Genomic DNA, 24,719 nt, shown 5'->3' with positions numbered 1-24,719 from the left:
GGGCAAAACGATTCGTTTGCCACAGAAATAAGTCATTCAAAGCATGTGAGCCTAAATAAATGCCTAAATTGTGCTAAACAAACACTGTCCTAAATAATGTTAAAAGAAAGAAAGAATGTATTGTACAGTCCTGAATTCCGGGAGAATTCGCTATCCGTAAGTTAGATACTAAATGGTATATTAAATGTTAAATTTAAAAGAAATAGTGCTGTCATAACATGTCAAAGTATATTATTGCAAGCGCAAGGCTATCCGGAAATTTATTTGAAATAAAAATGAGTTTAACGAAGAATTTAACGGCGAATTCGACTAAAGCCGAAGAAGGTACCCTTTGACATAGACGATTGGGCCATATATGCTACTATAGTCAAAACGAGTTAGTATGCGTTTTATTTTAGTACTGGATATACAAGCCGTAAAGGGTAAACAAAAAGTTTGCAGTGGAAATCTGTTTGTTTGTCATGAGGAAACAAGTGAACATATTTGTAAAATTTGCAAAACATGTGCGGGCAAGAAGTCAAAGAACCATAGAAAAATTCTGCGGGTGGCCAAACTTATTTGTGAAAAAAATATTATTGCAATACTGGCGACAGATGTTCCACACGCAAAAAAAATAATTCGTTTCACATAACAGAAAATTTCGCCAAGTAAACTTCTTTTTAAAAAAAGTTGGATTTTGTTTACAATAAATTTCTGCAAGAATTTGTGGCAAATATAAAGTTTTTTTTTACACTGACAATAACTTTCATTCTTGATATAAAGGGTGATTTTTTTGAGGTTAGGATTTTCATGCATTAGTATTTGACAGATCACGTGGGATTTCAGACATGGTGTCAAAGAGAAAGATGCTCAGTATGCTTTGACATTTCATCATGAATAGACTTACTAACGAGCAACGCTTGCAAATCATTGAATTTTATTACCAAAATCAGTGTTCGGTTCGAAATGTGTTCAAATTTTGACAAATTTTGTTCAGCGATGAGGCTCATTTCTGGTTGAATGGCTACGTAAATAAGCAAAATTGCCGCATTTGGAGTGAAGAGCAACCAGAAGCCGTTCAAGAACTGCCCATGCATCCCGAAAAATGCACTGTTTGGTGTGGTTTGTACGCTGGTGGAATCATTGGACCGTATTTTTTCAAAGATGCTGTTGGACGCAACGTTACGGTGAATGAACACATTTCGAACCGAACACTGATTTTGGTAATAAAATTCAATGATTTGCAAGCGTTGCTCGTTAGTAAGTCTATTCATGATGAAATGTCAAAGCATACTGAGCATCTTTCTCTTTGACACCATGTCTGAAATCCCATGTGATCTGTCAAATACTAATGCATGAAAATCCTAACCTCAAAAAAATCGCCCTTTATAATTTGGTATTTGGGTTTTCAACTAGATTTAAATGTATATGTTTATCTATTTTAATTTTACCATAGATTGTGCATATGGAAAAGGCTACCAAGTTCAATTTAATGTTGTAACACAATTCTAACTTAAATTTTTACCAATTAAAAGCAGATCTAAGTTGGTAATTCAAACTGTTACGGAATATATTTGGATTTATTCGGATGTTATGATACACAATTATATTAAAAGTCTTCCATGTTGCTCCAATAATTGATGTCATAGGACGTACCTGTGATGAACTTTAAAAATGTCCAATTTTCGAGCTTAACATTCGCCCATAACTTTTTATCCATCACTGGTCTATACTCTTAAAAAGTCACCCTCTCTCTCTCTTTTTCTAGTAGGAGAGACACAAGAGAGTAAGTAAGTAAAATTCTACGTTTTATAATAAGCATAATGGCCTCTTTCCATTAACGGTACATCTATGAGAGCATAACCAGACCTTTAAGGTAGGTTTAGATTAAACAAATATTTGGCCAAAATGTGTAAAATTCGTACATTCTAAGATTACAATATTTTTTGAAATTGGCTTTGGAATTTTATTGCAGCGCACGTCCTCATTATTCTAAATATGTATAATTTATAAATATGTGTTCCAACAATTCTAAATTTCGGAGGTGGGTGCTCTGATTTAAGCGAAATTTTGTTCACACTTTTGTGGTTATCGAAAAACACGGAGCAGGTTTAAAACTTTGGAGTCGAATAACTTGAACCGTTGAATGGAGCGATAGTTTTGTTATTTAGTTCCGCAAGAATATTCTGTAACTTGTAATAGGTAGTTATTTTTACTTGGAATGGACTTCAAGACCCAACAGCTGGGGCCGAACAGTACCAAACCGTAGCATGTTGTCTAATACTGGTCAGCAGGGGATTTTGACGAAGACACCTAGTTCGAGTCTATCTTCGTATGCCTATAATTTGACCAGGCCGTCGGCCTTCTATGGCAAACCAGTACACTCTTTAAGAGGTTGGAATAATAAAAGGCGCATTGCTCTCAGGTTTGTTGAGCGGCATGATCCTAAGAGTGCGGATAGTCAATGGACTGTAATCTGTATAATTCGATGGCATTGCGGAATATCCAGAGCCTCCTCCAGTTTGTGACGTTGCAGACTTGTATCGGAGCCGATAACAACTAAATGCTTGCGGGGATCAACGCTCCATCGAAATGTATCGTTGCGCTCTAAGAAAGATTTGCGATATCTGGCCAAGCACAGCAATTTATTTAGTCAAGAAGGAAGACATTCCCTCTCGACCAATGGCACACGTTTGGATACCAAGGATAACCTCAGATCCTGAATCTATGCTTGGGAGACTAAGGGACTTAATCCTAATCTTTTAATCACTGACTGGAAGATTGGTAGATTCGATGAGACTGATGGCAACCGGACCAATGCAGTATTCGTACTAATCTACGACTGTTTCGCAGACTTCAACAAGTCTGAAGAGGTTGTATCCTGGGGATTCCACAATTCGAAACTGAAGGACTATAGAAGTGTTAGGTTTGGGGAATCAGGAGACGACTCAGCAGTTGTTGCTAAATACTTTTCTGAGGAACTATCGACGAAATCTCTGGTACGGCGGATTGCAGAAGACTGAAAATTCCTCTGCCACGGTCGAAGCAAGAGGAGAAGGTGTTGAGACGGGACCCAACAAGCCCTGTGTGCGTGGGTCATTCGGTTGGATTGGGCTCAAGGTGTGCAACAGCGAGGTGTGTTCAGTGTCCTGAGGAAGAGTGCTTTCACAACTGCCTCATAATGACAAGATAGAACGAATCTTGTGAAGATGAACTCTTAGGGGACTAAACAGAAGAGTTTAACACAACAGTGGTGGAAACTGTGAATCCTGAATATGATCCGTTTTCAGCAGACAAATTTTCATCACTTCAAGGCAGCTTCGGTGGCACTAAAGGTCCTTTTGATGACAGGAGGATTTGACGTTATTCCTAACCAGGAACCATAGGTGCGTGGAGGAATGGACCGTGGACTAAGAATTTCTGGATTTAAAATACTCAAGGGTACGTAGAATGGAAGACATAGAGCCTTAATCTCTTTCTTCTTCCGTCACCAAGCAGTGAAGATTCAGTAGTAGCCATCTTTGCAATAAATAAGTCTCCTAAATGGCACACGATTCAGAGATGCCGCCTTCAAGACTTGATTTGCTGGTTGAAGCCACTTCTGCAGGAAAAAGAACCTCATTGCAGGAAGTGATGCAGATGCACTTCACCAGATATGAGGAAGTTGGTATATCAGCGAAAGGGGTGAGCATCGAATCATTTTAAGTTGCAATCTGGCGATTTGTAATGAAGGCAATAAATCCTATATGCTGAAGACTCTTGAATGGTTAATAGAAACATATCGTAGGCCAAAGATCGCTTGTTTTGGCAAAATCATTCATATAGTAAGGTCAAATCCACTGAAACAGCCTCTCACGGCCTCATATTAAAAAAGGTGGTCTCGCGCGAATAGCTGTTAACAGCTGGCCAGGTTTAACGGTATTAGGATGCCAGATTTTTGTTTGCATTCTCTTTGTTGTTTTCTTCTTTCTCGCATATTCTCTGCCCATGTACGCAAACGTATACACATACGCACACAAATTTCTTTGCGTGTGTTGGCAAAACGTCGATTTGCTTAATGGCAAGATGGGGTTGCACCATATGATTTGTGGTTGTTGTACAAATGAGACCACCTTTAATTGTTTCGCCATGGTCGCCAACATAGAGGTTTCTCTCGCTATCAAGGAATATACAATGATAGCATTTCTTGACGTTAAATGTGCTTTCATTAATGTAAAACCGACGTCTATCACGAAGGAGCTGGAGTTTTTGGACACCAACGCAACCGTAAGAGAGTTTAATAATAATATTTAAATTACGCGTTAGGCACGCTGGGATCAGTACATCTAAAAAAAATAGGTCAACATAGGAACACCTCATGGAGGTGTATTGTCTCCTCTACTTTGAAATATGGCCATTAATAAATATATTATTGTCTCTGGAAGAAAAAGGTGTAAAAGTGGTCGCGTATGTTGATGACGTGGCTATTGCGGTTAGGGGAAAGTTTCCCAGCACTCTTAGAGATATACTTCAGAAAGCTCTTCGTGCGACAGCGAAGTAGGCTACCGAAAGTGGTCTGATCGTAAATCCGTACAAGACAGATGTAGTTCTTTTCCGAAGGAGATAAAAGTTGCCTACAGTGGCACCTGACTCCTTTGGTCATGCGGCGCCTACGAACACTGTGTTATCCTTGGTACAATATCCGATATTTCAGGCAGTCTGGTTTACACATTCTCTGAGCCGCTTTTGATTAAAAGTACTGTATCACTATTCCTGAAAGAACCGATTGGTACTTCCATACGAATGGTTCTAAACTAGACGACCAGGTGGGCTTTAGGGTGTACTCTGAAGAACTTGGACTGCTCATATCGCGAGGTTACCCAATAGGGTGATGACTTTTTACAACCTCATATCCCTATATCATATTTTATATATATATATATATTTATTCAAATTAGATAAAATCTTACAGCACAAAATGATTTTAAAATTTTTTTAGGCATTTGGGCAATTTTTTGAAGTCACTGTAAGCAGTTATACACACATATGTGTAGCATCATCGAACACTCAAGGAAGTTAAATATCCACGTTGCCATTGGAGAGGATGAATTTTAGTGGCAGGTTGTCGTTGTCGCAACAGGAGTTATATAAGACTTGTATAACTTTGATCGCACATATATATAACTTTGATCACAGCACTGCTTGCTTCGGGCAATGTTGATTGGAGATCCATCGTCAAAGTTTTATCTAAAAATTATTCCAAATGAGGTTGCTTCACATAATTGTTAATATAAAGAAGTATGTAAACCGATTTTTACCATCAATATCTCATTTTGTTCATAGGTTTTGTGGCTCTTCGTTAAAGTTATAATGCTTGTTACATTTTGGCGTTTTGGGTTTGTATAATAAAAAAAAATTAATTTGTTCACAAAATATAATTTCAAAGTGGTACGTGCGTGACCTTTTTTAAAATAAAATTGGAATAAACGTTATGTTGGTCATTAATATGCAAAGGTTTATTCATTCGTGCAACAGGAATTATTTTTTAAGAAATGTGTGTAAAAGTTAACACCCTATTACCCAACCACTGCAGTGTGTAAAGAATTGGTGGAATGGCGAAAATATTATGTCATAACGACGACTGGTATAAATATTTTCTCCGACAGCCAGCCTGGAGAACGTATTTCAGAATTAAAAAGCCGCCCTCGACTGTCGCAGATCTCTCAACAGTTCATAATTCACCTGTTTTGGATGCCGGGCCATTGAGATATCCCAGGGAAATGTAGAGTGGAGTAGGGAACTGGAATCTGTTTGCATGTCTCTAGCGACATGTAAGCTAATATTTTGTCAGTTCCCTACAAAATAGCTCTAAATATGTACGTTTTATATCCAAAAAAAAATGGATCCAAAGGTATGTTAAATGTTGACTCTAGGTGAACCATACCTTTAGGAACAACTTCCGTGGAAGAGGATGCGTGCAAACTTAGACTAAGAATTCGTTTGGATCCATAGTGCATTGGTTGGCTTCAGATACAACGTATATCGACTGGTTCAACTGCTTGAAAATGAAATGTTTTGTCCCTAAAAGATTATTATACAACAGCGAATTGCTCTGCCTGCACTATGAAAAGAAAATGGATATTGAGTATGGATAGAAAATTTATTATTTAAAACTCGATTTGCACAACTGCAAATTTGTAGAAAGCGGCACCTACCCAATAAATTCCCAGACATTGAGTGTCTATCGGGAATTTACTGGATAAATACCTAATAAATATCCAATGTGTGGGAATTTATTGGGTAGATGCCCATTTCTACAAATTTGCCCATGAACATTCTATTAAGGAACAAGAGACGCATAGTACCCAACATATGTCGCCAGCATTAGGAAGGGATAATCACCGCTGAAAAAATTGTCTGATATTGTATTGTCTGACATTCGAACTCAGGCGGACATGGTTATCTCTGGGCTACCATGGCCTCCTGCGCAACTTATCACCAAACTGAGTCTGCACTGTATTGTTATTAATATTTCCAAACCAATTCCTGATGACGAAATTTAGTGTATACCAAGCTAATATGAAGGGAAATTAAGTATCCCACCTAAAAATAATAAGGCATCAGATGAGGATTGGATGCCAGTTGAGGTATTTATTATTTCCACATAGTTGTGCCATTTGAGTCAATAAAATACATTTTCGCTTGTGTCAGCTACATATATCCGAATTTGTGTCAGCTATATCCGAATTTCAACCAATTTTAATAAATTGATTACGAAAGGGTTCTGTATCAATTGGTACAATTGTCATTGGTAAATTTAAACAAAATAGATAGATTACGCCCCAGAATTCCTATTTAAAAGCAGGCTATGTCTGCTATTTTTGTGTTTGGGACAATTGTTTTTTTTTTTGTGAAAAATTTCCCAAACACCTTTCTTTTGAGCCCTATATTGCTATGGTCGGTAAAAATGTCCAGTTTGGCAAATATTTCGAGCGTGGAGTGATCACCCGGATGCTTGGTCCAGAAAGTGGATATTAGATAAGTGCTCTGCTCCCAAATATCTTCTATTTGAGTCTCATATTGCCATGATTGGTAAATGTGTCTGGTTTAGCAGGGCTTTGGGGATGGGGTATACCCCCAGACGCTTAGTGCCGAAAGTGATTGTAAGATACGTACTCTACCTTTCATTTGAGCCCCATATTGCCATGTTCGATTTGGGGGTTGTCCACATTTGTATATTAGATTCGTTTTCTACTTACAAATACCTTTCATTTGAGTCCCATATTGCCATGATTAGTGTATACATATTCATTTGGCGGGCTTTGGGGATAAGGGGGCTTCCTTGGTACACCATTTCAAATTTGGATACCAAATTTTTGTTTTCAAGTAACTATAAGATGACAAACAAAATTTCGCTAGAATCGGCCAACCCATTTCTGAGATCTGGTGCAAAATAGAAAAATTCAATTCAATGGCAAACTTTTGCAATGTTTACTAGAATGTTTACTAAGTGCAAAAAAAAGCACAAAGAACTGATTGGCTTACGCCGGGTTTCTCATTCTCCGGTTATAGTTTATCGTATCGATATTCTTCTGGTTAAAGGAATTTGGTTTTTTGGATACATGCTTATTGGTTATCCTAACGATAAACCTTAACCGGCAGTTGGGTGGCAGTTAGCGACTTATCGTCGCATGTGTTTTGTTTACCGATTACTGGATAATATAACGGTGTGTTCGCGTACTTATCCAGTAACAATTTGACAATAAAAATTTGGAAAAGAGTAAGAAACTTCTGTGGGGAAAATGAAATCAGAAGAAATTTGCAACCTTTCATTTACAAAAATTTGCAACCTTTTATTTACAAAAAAAATAGTGTACGAGAAAACCAAATTTGTTGGCAGGATGTTTACTCCTACAATAAATCAATGTTCCGGCTAGCTAACACGAACTATATTTTTTCTACGAGAAACCCGCCCTTAGTGCGCTAAAAGTTTGTTTAAAAAATTTATCATTACTAGTTCCGAACTCAAAGCAGAAAATTCGTTATTTTCCTTTTTGAGTTCATTGGGTTTGTGTCTAACCACACACGATGACAATTTGAATGGAGCAGGGAGAATCATATGATGTATCGCGCTTTTGTTTGTATTTTGTTTACCTCAATTGCTTGCGAGAGTTTTAATTTTTCCATCGCTTAGTTAGTGTTGGCGGCAACACTTGTAATTGCACTTAATTGGTAATGTAAAAGTGTTATCAAAAGGATTACATATGTATTTGTGCGTTTAGGGTTACATTTGTATGATTTTAAAAATATTAATTAAATAGATATTTAGTATTAGATTATAAGTAATGCTGCAAAGATGAATGGAAATGTGCATGTGTACGTTTTTTGTTCCTGTATTACAATTGAAAACTTGTTTGGTTAAGATACTACATATGGTGGTCGATATTAGTACTCGAACAAGAACAAAAGCATGCTAGATAAATTTTTAGTTTTGTATATTTTGGCATGAAGTTTAGTTTGGACGATGTACTTCTTCCATTATATCCGTGTACGTTTATATGTGCATCCTTATTCTTAAATAATCCATGGTTGGTGTGGTGGGTGTTTATTTTTTAGTGAGTGACGGTGTGTGAGTGACGTTTACTATTGTTTTGTTTTTTAAGCGGACCATTCACTTACCCTCCTCATTTGTGGCACACAGTGGACCCACCCATTTGCCTTTGACACACCGTATTTTACACAGACGACGATCGCCCAATGGTCCAATCTCACCAGGGAAACGAATTTCAGATACTTCCGTAAATTGTTGTTGAATATCAATTTCTTCTTCCTCCTCATCCTCTTCATCGGACTCGCCCTCATCGGGGTGCACAGGGGAATAGCCACCGTCTTCATCGAAAATTCCTGTAGAAAACGATAATAAATTAAAATCAAATAAACGATGTCTAGTACTTGTATAAAACACGAAAAAAATGGGGTGTTGCGATACATATGACACTGAGTCGCACAGTGGGATAGCGGAAAATGATGAAAACAGGGCTGTCAAATGATAGAAATACCTCTGGCACTGTTCAATCTCTACCTATCCTCCAAAGCAAGGTCCTCAAATCACTTGCCGGCAGCACTTGAGGTGCTGACGAAGAAACCTTGTTGACTACGTACAAAGCAATTGGGCGGTGTGTGGTAAGTTCTGCAGCGCCAGTGTGGTCTCGTTAGCTCTGTGACACGAAGTGGAATAATATTCTGATATGTCATAACGCCGTTCTTCGAACTGCGATGGGCTGTCTCCTCAGTTCTCATGTGGATCACTTCCACCAGGAAACAAAGATCCTACCCGTACAAAGACATATTTAAATGCTGTCAGTGCCTTTTGGACTGTTTGGACACAGAGACTATCCAAATCATCATCTAGGTATCCACCGCCCAGAAGCCTCAAGGTAGATCTACATGATACAGAGCGTGAGGTTCAGCGCTACAAGAGAGAATCTGTAGATTAAGCGGCATATCAAGCGGGTCTAGACAACATTCATGCAGACACGCTAGCAGATGCCGTAAATAGCTACCGGGTGAAAATAGTCCTTGAAGAACGACCGCCTCCCATTGCAGCTTAAGAAATTGCCCTCCCCCCGCTAACCAGAGTAGTTCCGGCTCAATAACGATCAGGCAAATGCAGCCGCCTCAACTCCTACAGAGCAAGGATTGATGTCTACGTGCATGATGTATGTCACGATTAATACCAGGGACCACACGACACACGTCTCATGTTTAACTGTCCAGCCAGACCCACTCGACTCAGACCCAGATCTCTCTCGAAGCACCCCATCATAGTCGCAGAGTTCCTGTATCTGGATACTCAACAGAATCAAGCAGACTAAAGATACGATAACAACAACAACGTTCGATCTCCCGATTTAACATATCGATCCTCTGGAATCGCAATTCTTGTCTGAAATTTTGCACATAATGTTTCTCAATGGCTTCCAGCAGCCATGATATGAATTATTCAAATCAGTCAATAAACTCCCATCTAAACCAGTATCACGATTAGTCTTCTACGGCCGCTAGAAACATAAATTTTTGATTTAGTTAGCAAAAACTTGGTATTTAGAGTACACATATGTCCTTCAACTAACTTTCAAAGAAAGATAAATGCATATCAAACATTGAAAAATACAATCATCTTGATCGCGAACAACAATATGCTTGATGAAAACTGACTCATATCAAAATAACTTTAGAGATAAAAATCGATCTAAGGAAATATTTTGAAAGAAAAAAAAAACAATCATCTTTGCTTTGTACCAGTTTCGATCTTCAAAAGGTTTTGAACATACATCATGGAGAAAATGTGACATTATTTTATTCCCGAAAATATGCGTACTACAACGAAAGCATATGTATACGAGAACGGTACTATAAATGAGAACGGTACAAAACCACAACCGAAGTATGCTTGATACTATATTTTATTTTCTTAATAAATCGACCTTTGTTACCAATGTCAAGATAAAATATTTATTTCCCGGTCATACGATTATATCACTATTTAAGGTCAAAGGAGACAAGCTGCTAAGACATATGCATCAGCTGGTCGGCGAATATGGCTAGAAGAACGCATAATCGAAGATTGGAATCCAGCATACTATATTCAGCACAAGACAGCGTAATTCAAGGAAATGATTGGGTCCTATCAGTGTGGCTTTAGATCTGGTAAATCCACCATATACGAGATACTCACACTCACTCAAGGACTTATCAACGCCTACCATCCTTTCGTAAACTACAAAGCCATCTTCGACTGTTATATACGTTCAAATTTATTTCAAGCCATGTCTGATACGACTTTGCAGGATGACGCTTGCTGATACAGGTTCCGGAGTTAAAATAGGAAAGTACCTCTGCGAACCGATAAATACCAAATAAGGCTTCAGACAAGGAGACAGCCTATCGCGTGATCTCTTTAATATCCTGCTGGAAAAGATTATACGAGAAGCAGGTGTGAATAGGCATTGTACACTACTCACAACAGAACATATGCTTCTCTTTTTAAACCTATGTTTCAATTTTCCTTAAACGATTGTTATCGAAATAAACGAGAGCTTTACTAAAGAAATTTATTACTAAATGAACTATTGGGTTGCCCAAAAAGTAATTGCGGATTTTTCATATAGTCGGCGTTGACAAATTTTTTCAACGGCTTGTGACTCTGTAATTGCATTCTTTCTTCTGTCAGTTATCAGCTGTTACTTTTAGCTTGCTTTAGAAAAAAAGTGTAAAAAAGTATATTTGATTAAAGTTCATTCTAAGTTTTATTAAAAATGCATTTACTTTCTTTTAAAAAATCCGCAATTACTTTTTGGGCAACCCAATATTTACAAGAAATTTAGATTTTTAGGTCAGTATAACTAAAACGTTAGTTTCCATTTCTTGAGTTCGCAAATATATGCTCGAAAATAAGAATTTAATAAACTCAATTCTAATGGTGTCTATAAATAGACCATGGCAAAGTTGAACAAAATAAGCATGGGCGTCTTTGATGAAAATAAATATTAGAAAAAGTTTTTTTTGTGTTCTTAGCAAACATTGAAAGGGGAAATAGTATCAGCTGTAAATTCTCACATATCAATAAGTGCAGTCCGATTCAAGTGTAAGCTAAATGATAAGGGGCCTCTTTTTTTGCGTCACCTCTTTGGAGAGAAGTTTTACATGGCATAGTACCTCACAAATGTTGCCTGCATTAGGAGGGGAAAACCATCGCTGAAAATTGTTTCTGATGGTCTTGCCAGGATTCGAACCCAGGCGTTCAGCATCACAGGCGGACATGCTAACCTCTGCGCTATGGTGGCCTCCTTTGTAATTGCAGTGATTCATATTAATCACATTGTCTTCTTCAAAATGGCTGCGGAATTAAATGTGTTGTGTTATAAAGGTGTGTCCGCCAATCTCCAATTGGACCCTCCAAAGAGTTCGGAAACAGTGATGTTATACAATAGTTTTACATTTCAGTTTCAACGCTTGTAGTTTCATATTGTACTTGTAGGAAGTTTAAAGTGAACTTGTATTATGTAAAAACAATCTCGTAGCTGTTAAGAAATTGTTGATATCATAAGGAGCATATAATTCTTTGTGCTATATGAAGTTCAACATCGCGCAAATTTATTTCATTTCAATTAGTGTTGTCACGTGTCACACAATCAACGAAACTATTGCTCTTTTACGGGAAAAGTTTCCGGGCCGTGTTATCTCTGGCCACCGAGATCTTGTTATTTAGTAACTTGAGACTTGTTTCTTTGGGGGCACGAGAAAGATAAGGTGTATGCCAACAGTAAAGCGTCGATTCAAGACCTGAAAGATAGAATTCTATCGAGGACATAGGGCAGCCACATTGCGATTTAATAGTTATGGAAAATTTCGTGAAAAGGATATGGTCCTGTAAGCGTAGTCGTGGTGGCCATTTGGCTTAAGTTTTTTTTATTATTATCAACGGCATACCTTCCTCTTTATTATGAAATAAATACTCGATCATTTATCTCAAAAAATTGAAATTTTCGTTGAAAACCTAAATAACACCTCTAATTTTAAAAACCTTTATATACATATAATTTTTGTGACTAGTTTAGCACTGAGATTACCAAATTAAATCGAGATGTTTTTGCGTAAATTTCCAATAAGCATTAATTCAGTTGAATAATTAGCTTACCTTTATCTTTGCGACTTGTTGTTTTAGAACTGGAATCGCCACCACCCTTGGGACGACTAAGAGCGCCGGTTGTTTTGCCAGATTTGCGCTTCACTCGTTGTAAAGCGCTACTTTGACTCGCATTTGAGTTCACTTGGGCATAAGCATCAACCTCTTTAGTCTGTTCCAATGGTGGTACGTTTTCACCAGTGTGGTAGCCAGTATCATCTTCCGATATGTGGTTATTAACCTGCTTTTCGGGTTGGTGATCATCGTCCCAAATATGTTTCTCATATTTGCTTTCTAGGGCATGACTATCTCCCCGATGCCTGTGATGGACACTGAAATGGTTTTTGTTATTTTCATCTGCATACTTTTTTGTTGCATTACGGTGTTTTTGTTTTAATTTATAAATTTTGTATTTTAATTCGCCGTTGTGGACTGATCTTTTTGCGTCGTCGTTGTCGAAACGAATGTAGTACACATCGCTACCGGGGGTTGTAGATTTATCCATGATTTTATCGTAATGAACAGAATCATTGAATCCTTGAATGGCATTTTGGCGTTTGTAACGACTGCCTCTACCACGTGTTTGGCCATTCTCATTCTCAATGCGTCGCCGTCGACCCTGGCTGGTGCGTCGTTTCTTGGCACCATTTTTGCGGTTTTGGGGTTTTGGCGTAGCTCCATCGCTGTCCGAACTATCATCCTCATCTCCTTCGTCCTCATCCGTTGCTGCCATATCGCTTGCATGCAAATTTGCAGCTGCTTGATGATCATTCATACTGACCTGATAGGGGTTCACAATGCCGCCCATTTGATTGCCGTTATGACGTCCTGTCAGGTCAATATTAATCCTTTCAACGAATTCAACATCTGCTGTTGTCAAATCATCTGGCGAATACACAGGCGTCGTTTCAAATTTTGCATACGGCTGGTGAGTTGTTGTCTCTGGCCTAATGACAGTGAATCGTATATCGGGGGGCTTGCATCCTGGAGAAGCGTCTGGAAATACAAATAAAATTGATACAATTTTAATTCATAACCTTTTAAGTGTATTAATCTCTTACAAAGTGCAATTATTGATGCATTAGAGGAACTTAATAGGTTGCATAACAAGAGAAAATTCGCAGTTAAAATGGAAAATAGTGAATGTCTGGCGTATCTGGACACCTTGGTGATAAGAAGCGGAAATAAAAAAAGTTAATATCTTAATAAATTTCTAATCATGTCACCCAACAGTCATGAAACAAATAGGCCAGCATTTTGTACGACGCGTGTTAGGAATAAGCGATAAAGAATTCCTCCCGAAAAATACAATTACCTAATATTAAAAACATTGTACCAAACACATACCAAACCAAATCGCAAAACTAAAAACAATTTGACAGATCAGCGCCCGTATAAATTAAAGGCGTCTACAGTCACCCCTGCTCCTTAAAACCCCGCTTACGATGCTCATTAAATTAAGGCTCTCGTCAGCTGATTTTATAAAGGGAAAACAGATGATCGAGCCATTAAATCCGGATTTAATTTGCATTTACAGTTAAAACTGATTGTACCAGTTTAGTCGTATACAAAAGTGGTGCACAATATGGCAATGAGATTGTATACGTAAAGGCCTGGTCATGCTCTCAAAAACATACCGTAAATGTAAAAAAAATTATCGTAAATGTTATGAAGCAATTATGCTTATTACAAATCGTAGCATTTGACATTTCAAATAAACAAAGTATAAAGTTATCAATATTATGAACAATAAAGACGGGGGGACTATTTCCGGAAAACTGTAAAGGGGCAACAACATGCATACCTTAAGGGCAAGTAGGAGGAGTACGCGATTGCACTCTTCCCGTATATTGAGGGAGCATTCTACAACGTAAATAGAATTGGGTCGATAGTCACCACTTTGGACCGCTAGGTGTTCAACCGAGTTTCCCTGCTTCGTGGCAGGATTATCAACCCGGACTTCTGAGATAGTGTGATCAGAAAGCGGATGACAAGAGGAGCGCCTAAGGGAGGTGTATTCTCGCCAATTCTCTGGAATCTAGTGATAAACCAAATTATGTTGGGTCTCAGAGAGTTGGCGTGAGAATGATCGCATCATCGAACGACGTCTTACTGCATATGCGGCCGACGTCGTACTGCGAAGCAACTTTCTGTCGACTATAAGCGATATTATGGAAAGTTCACTAGAAAGAGTGTCGAGATGGACTAAGGCATGAGTTGAGAATTACCCCAGGAAGTACAGAGTTGGCCCTCTTCACTCCGAGATATGAGTTATAGGATTTTAGACTCCAGTCTGGACGGGTTCAACCTGGAGTTGTCGAAGAAGGCGAAATATACGAGCCTAGAATTCTATTCGAAACTGTCTTGGAAAAGGAATACGGATGAATGGGGCACTATTATGGTGGAAGTCTGTGAGACCTCCGTTTTCACAGATTACTCAAAGATGGAGTTAAAGACTTGGATTCTTCCAGGCAGAGGTCTGTGCCATAACAATAGCCGCAAAATACATTCCGATTGAAAGAGAGTCTCTTGCGCCGGACTTTCTTCTTCTTATTTCTTTATATATTCTCACATATATCTCACTTTTTCTTTTCTTTTTCATCCACACTTCGTTTTCTCACTAGGGTATCATTTGGCCAGACTGGCCTCCGAGTGAACTCACGCTTTCATGATGGTCTACACATTCAACCTATACCATTAACAATCATTGCATAGGACTAGCTGTTTTGAAAATAAACATTTTTGATTTTGAAATTTGTACAAACTTCAAATTTTAACAGCTGGCACAAAAACGAAACGTAAAATTTTATTTTTAATAAATTCTACTTTCCGGTTGCTGTCGACAGACGTTCGGTAATCGTTTGTATGTAATTCATAAGGCGAAACAAAACAGCTGACACGTTTTTCTATTTTTACGGTATGTTTACGAGAGTATAACCAGACCTTAAGTTATTCTCCATAAACTTTTATAATTCTCTCTATGAACGAAAGTTAATTTATCCAACAAAAATATTGAAGTTTTTTAAAAGAAAACAACATATAATAGTAAATTTTGGCTGAACTGTATTTTACGGGGTAGTTCGCAAAAAAATGAAATGACGCCAGGACCATGAATATAAAATCCGTTTTTCGGGCTCAGGTCCGTGGGTCTGCCCCAACCTCGGGGAGTTGTGTTCTAAATCGCTCGTTTTTTTTTTGAAAAAGTTTTAATTTTCTTTTGTTAATATGAATTGTTTAATTAAGAGTCCTTCTAGAGTTTAATTTTTTGCGTATTCGTAATCTACTCGTACTCGTGAAACACACTTGAGTGACGTGATTTGTGAGTGAAATCCAAACCTATTCACATGATCGTGCGCGACAGAGATTGAATTAAAATTCTTCGTGCGTGAGTGTGTGAAATTATGGTCACGACTCACGAAAAAATCACGAGACACTCACGATTCACAAAACAATCGCGAAACAAAAAAAAAACGAAAAACAAAATTTTTCGTTTGCTCTCAAATCATACGAATCTGTCTACAGATGCAAAGAAAGAAAAAGAACAAATAAGTGGTTATGCATTGCTGATACATTTTATACATACATTAATAGGCGAAAAAAAAAATTATCATTAGCTTCGTGGAAAAATATTTGTTTAACCATGACTCGTGATTGTCTCGTGAGCCGTGGTTTTTTCGTGAGTCGTGATTTTTTCGTGAGTAGTGAGTGCCTCGTGACTCGTAATTTTCTCGCGAGTCGTGAGCGTGCGTGAGTCACATTTTTTTCTGGTGAGCGTGAGCTAAAAATCACTCACGCACACTAACTTCGAAGAGAAAATGGACATGGTTTGGTCATATCTTACGCCGAACGCGCAATGATAAAGCGAGAAGTGTCCTGGACAGGAAACCGCAAGAACAGCGAAGGAGGGGACGCCCGAAAAATACATAGATCCGCCATAGGAAAAGAGATTTGAAATCAGCCTATGTATATATCGCGGAATCAGGCCAAGGCTTTGGTCAACGAATGAGCTAGTTGGAGAGAGCTTGTTGATGCCCTATGTTCACACTGAACAGTTGATTACAAGTCATATTTTATTGTAATGCTAGCATCCCGGTGGTACGCTTCGCTACCCCCATTTTAATGTAGAACTTTCGAAAACAACAGCATATAAAATTTCAGGAATCAGTCCCCTTTTGTAAAGCAAATACCAAATAGTATCAAGAATAACAATATATCGGAAAAATCATTAAGACGCTTAAGGTGTCCCTGTTTTCCAATTGAGAGCTTAATCTCACTCCGCAAGGAATGTACCATTTTGTACGTTTGAGGACCAAAATGTACAAATAAAAAATATCGACTTCTTGCTCCATATGAACAAAAAATACCAAATGGTACCAAAATGTACGAATTTAAAATAGAACATTTAGTCATCCATAATATTTCTCCTCGTTGTAACTACATGCCAAATGTCAGACCTGTAGCTGCATCTTTAAATAAATTACCAAATGGTACCAAAATATTCGAACTTTAAATAGATTGAAAAATATCAGACCTGTAGCTCCATCTATAAAGAAAGTACCAAATGGTACCAAAATGTACGATTTTAAAAAGATCATTTTGTCACCCAACCTATTTTCCCTACTTTTACCTACATGCTAAATTTCAGACTTTTTGTGCAGATAGAGATAGATCTGCACAAAAAGTACCAAATGATGCCTAATTGGTACCAAAATGTACGAATTATAAAAAGATCATTGTCACCCATCATATTTTTCTTTTTCCTTAGTTGTACCTGCATACCAAATTGAATATATCGTTTAGTTACCCATCATATATTTCCTAGTTGTACCTTCAAGCATTATTTCAGACTTCTAGCTATATTTGCAAAGAAGGTACCAAATACTACCGATTTCGGTACCAAAATCTACGAATTTTGAAAAACTCATTTAGTCATCCATCATACATTTCCAGTTGGACCTACAAACCAAATTCCAGACCTCTAGTTGCATCTGTAAAGAAAATACCAGATGATACCACCAATTTTCGTATCCTAGTTGTACCTACATACACAATTTCAGACCTCTTGCTCCATTTGTAAAAAGGTACCAAATTGTGAATAGATCTTTTAGTCATCCATCATATATTTTCGAGTTGTGCCTACATACCAAATTTCAGACCTCTATCTCCAGTTGAAAAGAAAGTTCCAAATGTTGGTTCCAAAGTGTACATATTTTTAAAAGATCGAATATGATGGGTGCCTATCATATTTTTCTAATTGTACCTGCATGCCAAATTTCAGAACTCCAACTGAATTCAATTTGTGTTTGTTTGTTTGTTCTGTATAGACTCAAAAACGGCTGAACCGATTACCTTGAAATTTTCACGGATTGTGTAGGGTGGTCTGGAAGGAAACATAGGCAATATCGGGAGGGGGGGGGGGGCGTACCCTCCCCCTTACCCCAAAGCACTACCCAAAAATAAAAGTGGGCCGATCGGGGCAATATGGGATTCAAATGAAAGGTATTCAATAGTAGAGTATGAATTTCATAATAAATGTTGGGTCCAAGACCTGGACCCCTTAAAATGGGTTTATTTGACGATCATGATAATATGTTCGAAGTTCATGTCAATATAGGACTCAAATGAAAACTATTAGGCAGTAGATTATAAATATGGCATAAAACATTAGGTCCAAGTAATGGGAGGTCGGCCACCCCAAATATCCCCAAATGGGCATATTAGCCGACCATGGCTATATGGTACTCAAATGAAAGGTATTTGGGAGTAGATTACGAATATGACATTACAATTTGCGGTCAACTCTAGCTGGCACTTTTCTTCCTAAAGATTTGTCAAATTCGTGATTTGACCCATTATTACAATATGGGACTCAAATGAAAGGTATTTTAAAGTCAAAAACGAATTTGATTCCCATTTTTGGAGCCAAGTGTTTTGGAGTACGCCCTAAAGCACCCCCTAAACTGAACTTCATTTCCGTTGGGAATCAAGAACGAATTTGATATCTATTTCAGTGCAAAATGCCAGCCCCAACAAACCCTCCAAACGGTTCATATTTACCGGCCATGACAATATGGGGCTTAAATTAAAGGGATTTGGAAGTGCAGCACGAATTTGATATCCCCTAAAAAGCACTTCTCATTACCCTAATTTTTAAAAACACCAGGAACCGTGCAGGAGCAATCTTCTCATACATCAATGAGTTTCCGATTCAAGTTTAAACTCAATGAAAAGGGACTTTTTTATAGTCGAGTCCGAACGGCGTCCCGCAGTGTGACACCTCTTTGGGAAAATGTTTTAAATGACCATGCACCTAGCAAATGTCGCCAACTGCTGCTTTGTCCGATGTTCTCGACAGGATTCGAACGCGTTTAGCGTCATAGGCTACAATACCACGAATTCGATATCCGCATTCAGGGCGAAGTGTCCCCACCCTAAAAAGATATTAGAGAGATAAAGAAGGCGCGGCGGAGCGGGCCCGGTTCCGCTAGTAACCTGATATAAACCGAATAAAACTATCTACCGATGAACCCCCGTAACCGCAATTGTTATCGGCTGAAATTTTGCACGTGGTGTATTTTATTACTAACAATGACAAAATTAAAATACACTTATCCTTTGGTTGTGGGCATAAAACTTAATTAAAAACCCCCTTAAACTTTAAACTAAGGGAAAACATTTTAATTGAGGATTTTTTAGGCAATATGTTAGGAATTATGGGACTCTGTCTCAAAAAAATCTGTTAACCGTGCTGCTCCGAATCCCTGATTATAATAACAGCGGACGACCGGACTTGGCTGGAACGACTTAATATCATGAGGAATATTTCGAGGTGGGACGAAATTAGCATACCCACAGCCTATGGTAGAGGGTATAAAAAGATTGCACGTAGAGCATCGCTTCCCAACTCGGACTTTTACTCACAATGATCCCGAAGGAACTCCCCATTGCGAGTCTTCCTCCCCTCAGCCTTAGATAACACCAGTTCCCCATATTTAAGAGCTGGTCTAACAATGGTAGTGCACATTCAGCAAAACGTCGTCGGGCTAATTCCCCTCTTCCTGACGAATATCCTCCTGTAGAAATAGAAAGCTCACAGCGCCTGTTGGCTTCTTTATTCAGGCTATCTTGAATTCAGGATCAGCCTTAGATATTTCGCCTCCTTTGAAAATTGCTGATTGATCCAATCAAAAAACTGGAGCATAAATTTCGGTTGCTTACATCTTCGAGGGAAGAGTTCAAGCTTTGTCTTCCTTAACCTATTTATTGTAGACATCTCGATAGACTCTACAGTGACCTTTCCATAATCTCTCTGATGATCGTTGCCAGAAATTTGCCTCGGATGACATTTGCATGACATCTTCCGAGTATGCGACTAGTTTCGCGCCATTCTTGTTGGCTTCATAAAGTTATTAACAAAACTTTATGAAGCCTTAAAATAGGTTTATTGGACAGTTCTATAAACGATATAAAACTTAAGGCTCTATTACACGTCATGAAGTTGTCTTATGACATGTCTCTTTTTGTATTCACATGTAATTTAAAGTGTTTGTCAATTGGCAATTTACATACGATCCATCATTTTTGCCATCGCACTTGTATGTTATTTTCGTATGACATAACCCAAAAATGTGAGCAAAAGCTAATTTAATTGTGCGTTACAATTGTTTAAGTTGTGAGAAAGCTGGTATAATCATAAATTTGTGAAAATAATTTAGTTTGGGTTTGCTTTCATTCGACTGGCAACAGAAAAGGCCGATTTCTTTATGTTTTTGTCAGAAGGAATAGAGCATGCTCTAATCAAAAAAAAAACATGTGCTATTTTGAAAAGTGGTTTCCATATGTTAGTTTCCTTTGTATCACACGACATGTATAACACGTATAATACGTCAACTACAAGCCGTGTAATAGAGCCTTTAAAAAGATAAATACTTACCCGGTTCAGGGGTGGTAGTTTGTGGTGGTTCTGTTTCAAGATTTGCAGTAGTCTTATCCAACGAAGTTGTGACAATAACCAACAACAGCAAAAACATCAAGGTAGGCTTGTGCGGCATCCTTCGCAAAAATTGAGTCATTCGAAGCAAGAACATTGCGGTTTATAACTAAAACATTGACATTAATCAGTGAGGTGTTTCATTTGTTTTTTTTATTTTTACTCCTAATCACTTAGAAAATACAAGATATTGGAATCATTGTCACATTGCACTATCACATACATATATAGACCAATGATGAGGATGACAGTTATCACACACTATTCAAGGACTCATATGGTGATTGGTCCTTTCCGAAGATGTGTTCTTGATTTTCCCCAACCTCCTGAGAGAGCAAAGTACGAAATAATAACAAAACGTAATAAAAGAAAAGAAAGGAAACTGAAAGAGAGAAATCTGCCCTTTGGTTATGTAAAAAAGATTCCAATGTCGTTTGGCAGCAGCCTCCTAGAAGATTATTTTATTTTGCTTTTTGTTAATTTTAGATTTAATGTTAAAAACTGCACGGAATAGAAAAAATGCCTTAAAATGTGGAGTCCAAATTTAAACTGTTTTGATTATTATTTGTTTTATAGATTGGATGGTGATTTCAATTTTCATACAAGATGTGTATGTATTTATAGCCATGAAAATACACTCATAATGGATGGATATACAAATAAATGATTTTCAATTTGATTTAATTGATGCTGCTTCGATTTATTTCATGACGCTGTTTATTTAGTTGAACGCTTTTTATTTCCACGCACTATAAACTGGGAAATGTTTGGTGGCAGTTAAACGAAATGATGTGTGTCCTTAGACATTTCCCTATAGAATTTTTTCTAAAATTACTTTGTTGATTCAAATGTAACCCCTACCGTGTCCGAATCTTTCTAACGTTGTAAATCGATGGAATCTCAAATGGGAACTGACTCTTCCAAAGTTCTCACAATGCTTTTTATAAGCAACCGTCTTGCCTTAGTTAAGTCGTTTATTTGCTCACGGTCTCTGGACCTGCGCTTCGGCAATGCAATACAAAATATAGCTGATTTGTTTGTTTTCATCTGAATCTTTTGACCCACCAAATGCCGGTTGGTTTTTTTGAACACCAAAGAAACACGTGCGATAACATGATGAGCACATACTCACGACGTTACCATAAAAAGTCTTTGGGTTCTTTAAAAGTCATTCTTAATTCTCCCCAAAAAAGACGGAGTGGCTCTATTAAAATATTTCCGGCGTATTAAAGATTTTGACCCGACGTTATGCTGGTGATAGATACTACCAGTTGCACTTGCACGTGAAAAAACTTGCCACCATTACACAACGAACGGTAGAGCAAAACAAAATCTAAAATTTTACCAATGAACATTATATCGGCAGGAAGCGCCTAAACGCCATAATACACAACGGCTCAGCGACTATTCCCAATTTCGAGCAAGCTGATTTCATTGCAAGAGCACGTTTTTGGAAAAATTCCACACGTGCCCCAAAATCCCCCAGTCGGAAAAATGTTTTAACCTTGACATATGTGAATCCAATTAAATGTATCGGCAGGTGAATTACGAATATTCACAAAAAAACATGGAACATTCACCCGAATAGGCCTTTGATTCTTAAAATGCTTACACGCAAAAAAACAACACGTTTGGAATACTTTCGGGTCAAACAAATCTATTTTGTTGGGGAATTCTATTACTATAGTAACTATGTAAAATTTTCCTCCACGGTAGTACTTTAATCGTGAATTTGTCAATTCGTTTGTGGTAAAACCTTGAAGAACTTCGTCTGTGGCTCTAAGCCAAATATACAATATTTTGTTAACAGCAAAAGAGGCGGGTACTATATTCGCAAGATTTTAGTAGTGTATCAAAAAGTAACCGTGAAAAGTTTGTGTTTTCACCTGCGAAAAACGAATATACTGGGAGGTAACGAATAAGTTTTCGTGTAAAGTCTGGTATTACACGAAAACTTATTCGTTACCTCCTAGTGGGAAATAAATGTATTACATTTAGAATATATAATATAATTCGTTATAGGATTGCTATTTTATAAGACATCTCAAAGAATAAAGGCCAAAACCATGACATAATTATCAGGCAGTGTACCGTAATCAGCTGAGGACAATGTTTTCTCGCGAAGTGCACTATCTGTCAACGAGTTTTGGTTGTGTGTATGTATTATAGTTTTTTGCGGTATCTCGTCACTTCAGCACAGCTGAAGAATTATTTGGTCTATGTATTATAGTTAAGAACTATAACACACACTAGCAGCTCACAATCAGAGTCGCACTAATAACATAACTCAAAATCAGAGTTGCACTAATCACTGATTTTGAAGGATAGTGCACTCAATATTTTGTTGTTGGGCAACTGCCACTACCTGTAAATGAATATATCTTGGCCAAAATGGAATGAGCGCCTTGTGCTTTGTTTTTGAGTGTCGCGTTGGAAAATGCAACTCTGCAAACAAATCCACAAAAGCAACGTGCAAAAATAAAACAATTTTTAATTTAATCTAAAACCGTTTTTGTTATTTTTTATTGGATATCTGGATATTGTCCAATTTTGGAAATTTTAAATAAATAAATAAAAATAAGCACAAAATAAAAATGTTAGAATAGTTAAATCAAAGTATTAAATGTTTAACAAAGTAATTCAGTAGCCCATATCTTAAAACTATAAAACTAAGACATCCGCTTAAACAAGCACATTCCCAAGGTTTTTGAAGGATCTTGCAAATTGTAAATTTTGCCCATGAACATTCCAATAAGGAACAGGGGCAAACTTCTCACATATCAATGAGTGCAGTCCGATTCAAGTTTAACCTCAATGATAAGGGGCCTCCTTTTTATAGCCGAGTCCGAACGGCATGCCGCAGTGCGACACCTCTTTAGAGAGAAGTTTTACATGGCATAGTACCTCACAAATGTTGCCAGCATTAGGAGGGGAAAACCACCACTGAAAATTTTTTCTGATGGTCTCGCCAGGATGGAGGATCTTATTTGCCTACAAATAGTTTTTTGGCAATCAATACAAAGTTTAGCTCTCACTTTATGACCAAGTGACCAGTTTCTGGAAGCAGTACATCCACAATCTTTCCAAAAGTGTGTTTTAATTGAAAATTGCAAAAATTTCAATTACGATCGTAATTGAGACAAAAGTCAGGATTCATTTAAAAATATAATGTTTGGGTTCTAACCACAAACTGTTTTAGCTTTATGACGACATTATCAAAGTTAAATTTAATAAAATACAACGTTCAAATAGTTATTTTAATTCAAGCTCAAGGTCGCTGTTTTTTATTTAAATGATCATTTATTTTTCATCCTTAGGTGGGCAATTTAATTAATTAATTTAATTTAATTTGCTCATTTATTAGTCAAGTCGTTAGACCATATATAACTAAAACACTACAAAATTAACAATTCATTAAAGTTTTCTTAAAAATAAATTAGGAATTAAATACTACTCAAAAAAAAATAAAAATGTTCAAGAAAATAAAAATGTTGACTTAGCGAAAAATACGATTAATAAGTAAATAAAACACCCCTATTGTGCTGCTACAACAAAATAAGATGATACTACTAATATGTGTTTAAAAATACCACGTTTACATTCTACAATGTCCTCCAATTTGTTGCGTTTGGGGTTTATTCATTCTATTTGTAACCATCTGATATTTTTCTGTATTCACTATTTCAACGCAACATTTTTCACAATACATTTGTTTTACTTTAAAAATATAAAAAATTACATTTTATGTAGGAATAAAAGCTTCACTTCTAATTTTCTTGATATTTTTGTACAAAACAACATATCTTTGGGGAGAAGTTTTTACAGGCTATTACAGAAAATGTATATCTTTACCCGAACGTAGAATAGATGCCCAAGCACCTCGATCTTCTGCGCGTCTTCTCCAATTTCTGACAACCAGTCCCGAGTTTATCGCTCTCCATTTGGTTTGCGTTTTCTTTTATGGTCGCCTTCAAAAGACTTATTTGCTGGAGCTTCTTCATCCATTCTGACATGACCTAGCCAACGCAAACGTTCTATTTTGATGAGTTTAACTATGCTATCGTCGTCACACAGCTCGTGGTT

General features: G+C 37.3%; 1 protein-coding gene and 1 long non-coding RNA gene across 12 annotated transcripts in view; one reads left to right on the top strand and one right to left on the bottom strand.

Annotated features, from left to right (window-relative positions):
- The window catches only part of LOC106092252 (locomotion-related protein Hikaru genki), a 59,358-nt gene extending 37,717 nt beyond the window's left edge, over positions 1 to 21,641 (bottom strand). For 8 of the 11 annotated variants that reach the window (XR_001222125.2, XR_001222124.2, XM_013259043.2 and 5 more), the window contains exons 1-4: positions 20,860 to 20,948; positions 20,580 to 20,745; positions 12,659 to 13,642; positions 8,638 to 8,862 (exon numbers count right to left, since the gene is read on the bottom strand). Coding sequence is in view for 9 of the 11 variants with exons in the window: in XM_013259043.2 (XP_013114497.1) it covers positions 8,638 to 8,862; positions 12,659 to 13,642; positions 20,580 to 20,733 (1,363 nt within the window). In the remaining 2 variants the exon portion in view is untranslated. Of the gene's footprint in view, positions 1 to 8,637; positions 8,863 to 12,658; positions 13,643 to 20,579; positions 20,746 to 20,799; positions 20,949 to 21,471 lie in introns of those variants that run through there. The other 3 variants (XM_013259047.2, XM_013259046.2, XM_013259045.2) reach the window with 3 other exon arrangements.
- On the top strand, positions 20,591 to 21,320 carry LOC106092254 (uncharacterized). Its single transcript, XR_001222128.2, has 2 exons — positions 20,591 to 20,680; positions 20,814 to 21,320. It is a non-coding gene; the product is annotated as an uncharacterized LOC106092254 (long non-coding RNA).
- Positions 21,642 to 24,719: the final 3,078 nt, after the last annotated feature.

The sequence above is a fragment of the Stomoxys calcitrans genome, chromosome 5 (assembly GCF_963082655.1).
Source record: "Stomoxys calcitrans chromosome 5, idStoCalc2.1, whole genome shotgun sequence".
Taxonomy (NCBI): domain Eukaryota; kingdom Metazoa; phylum Arthropoda; class Insecta; order Diptera; family Muscidae; genus Stomoxys; species Stomoxys calcitrans.
The sequence above is the reverse complement of the archived record's forward strand: the minus strand, read 5'-3'. Positions and strand labels throughout refer to the sequence as shown.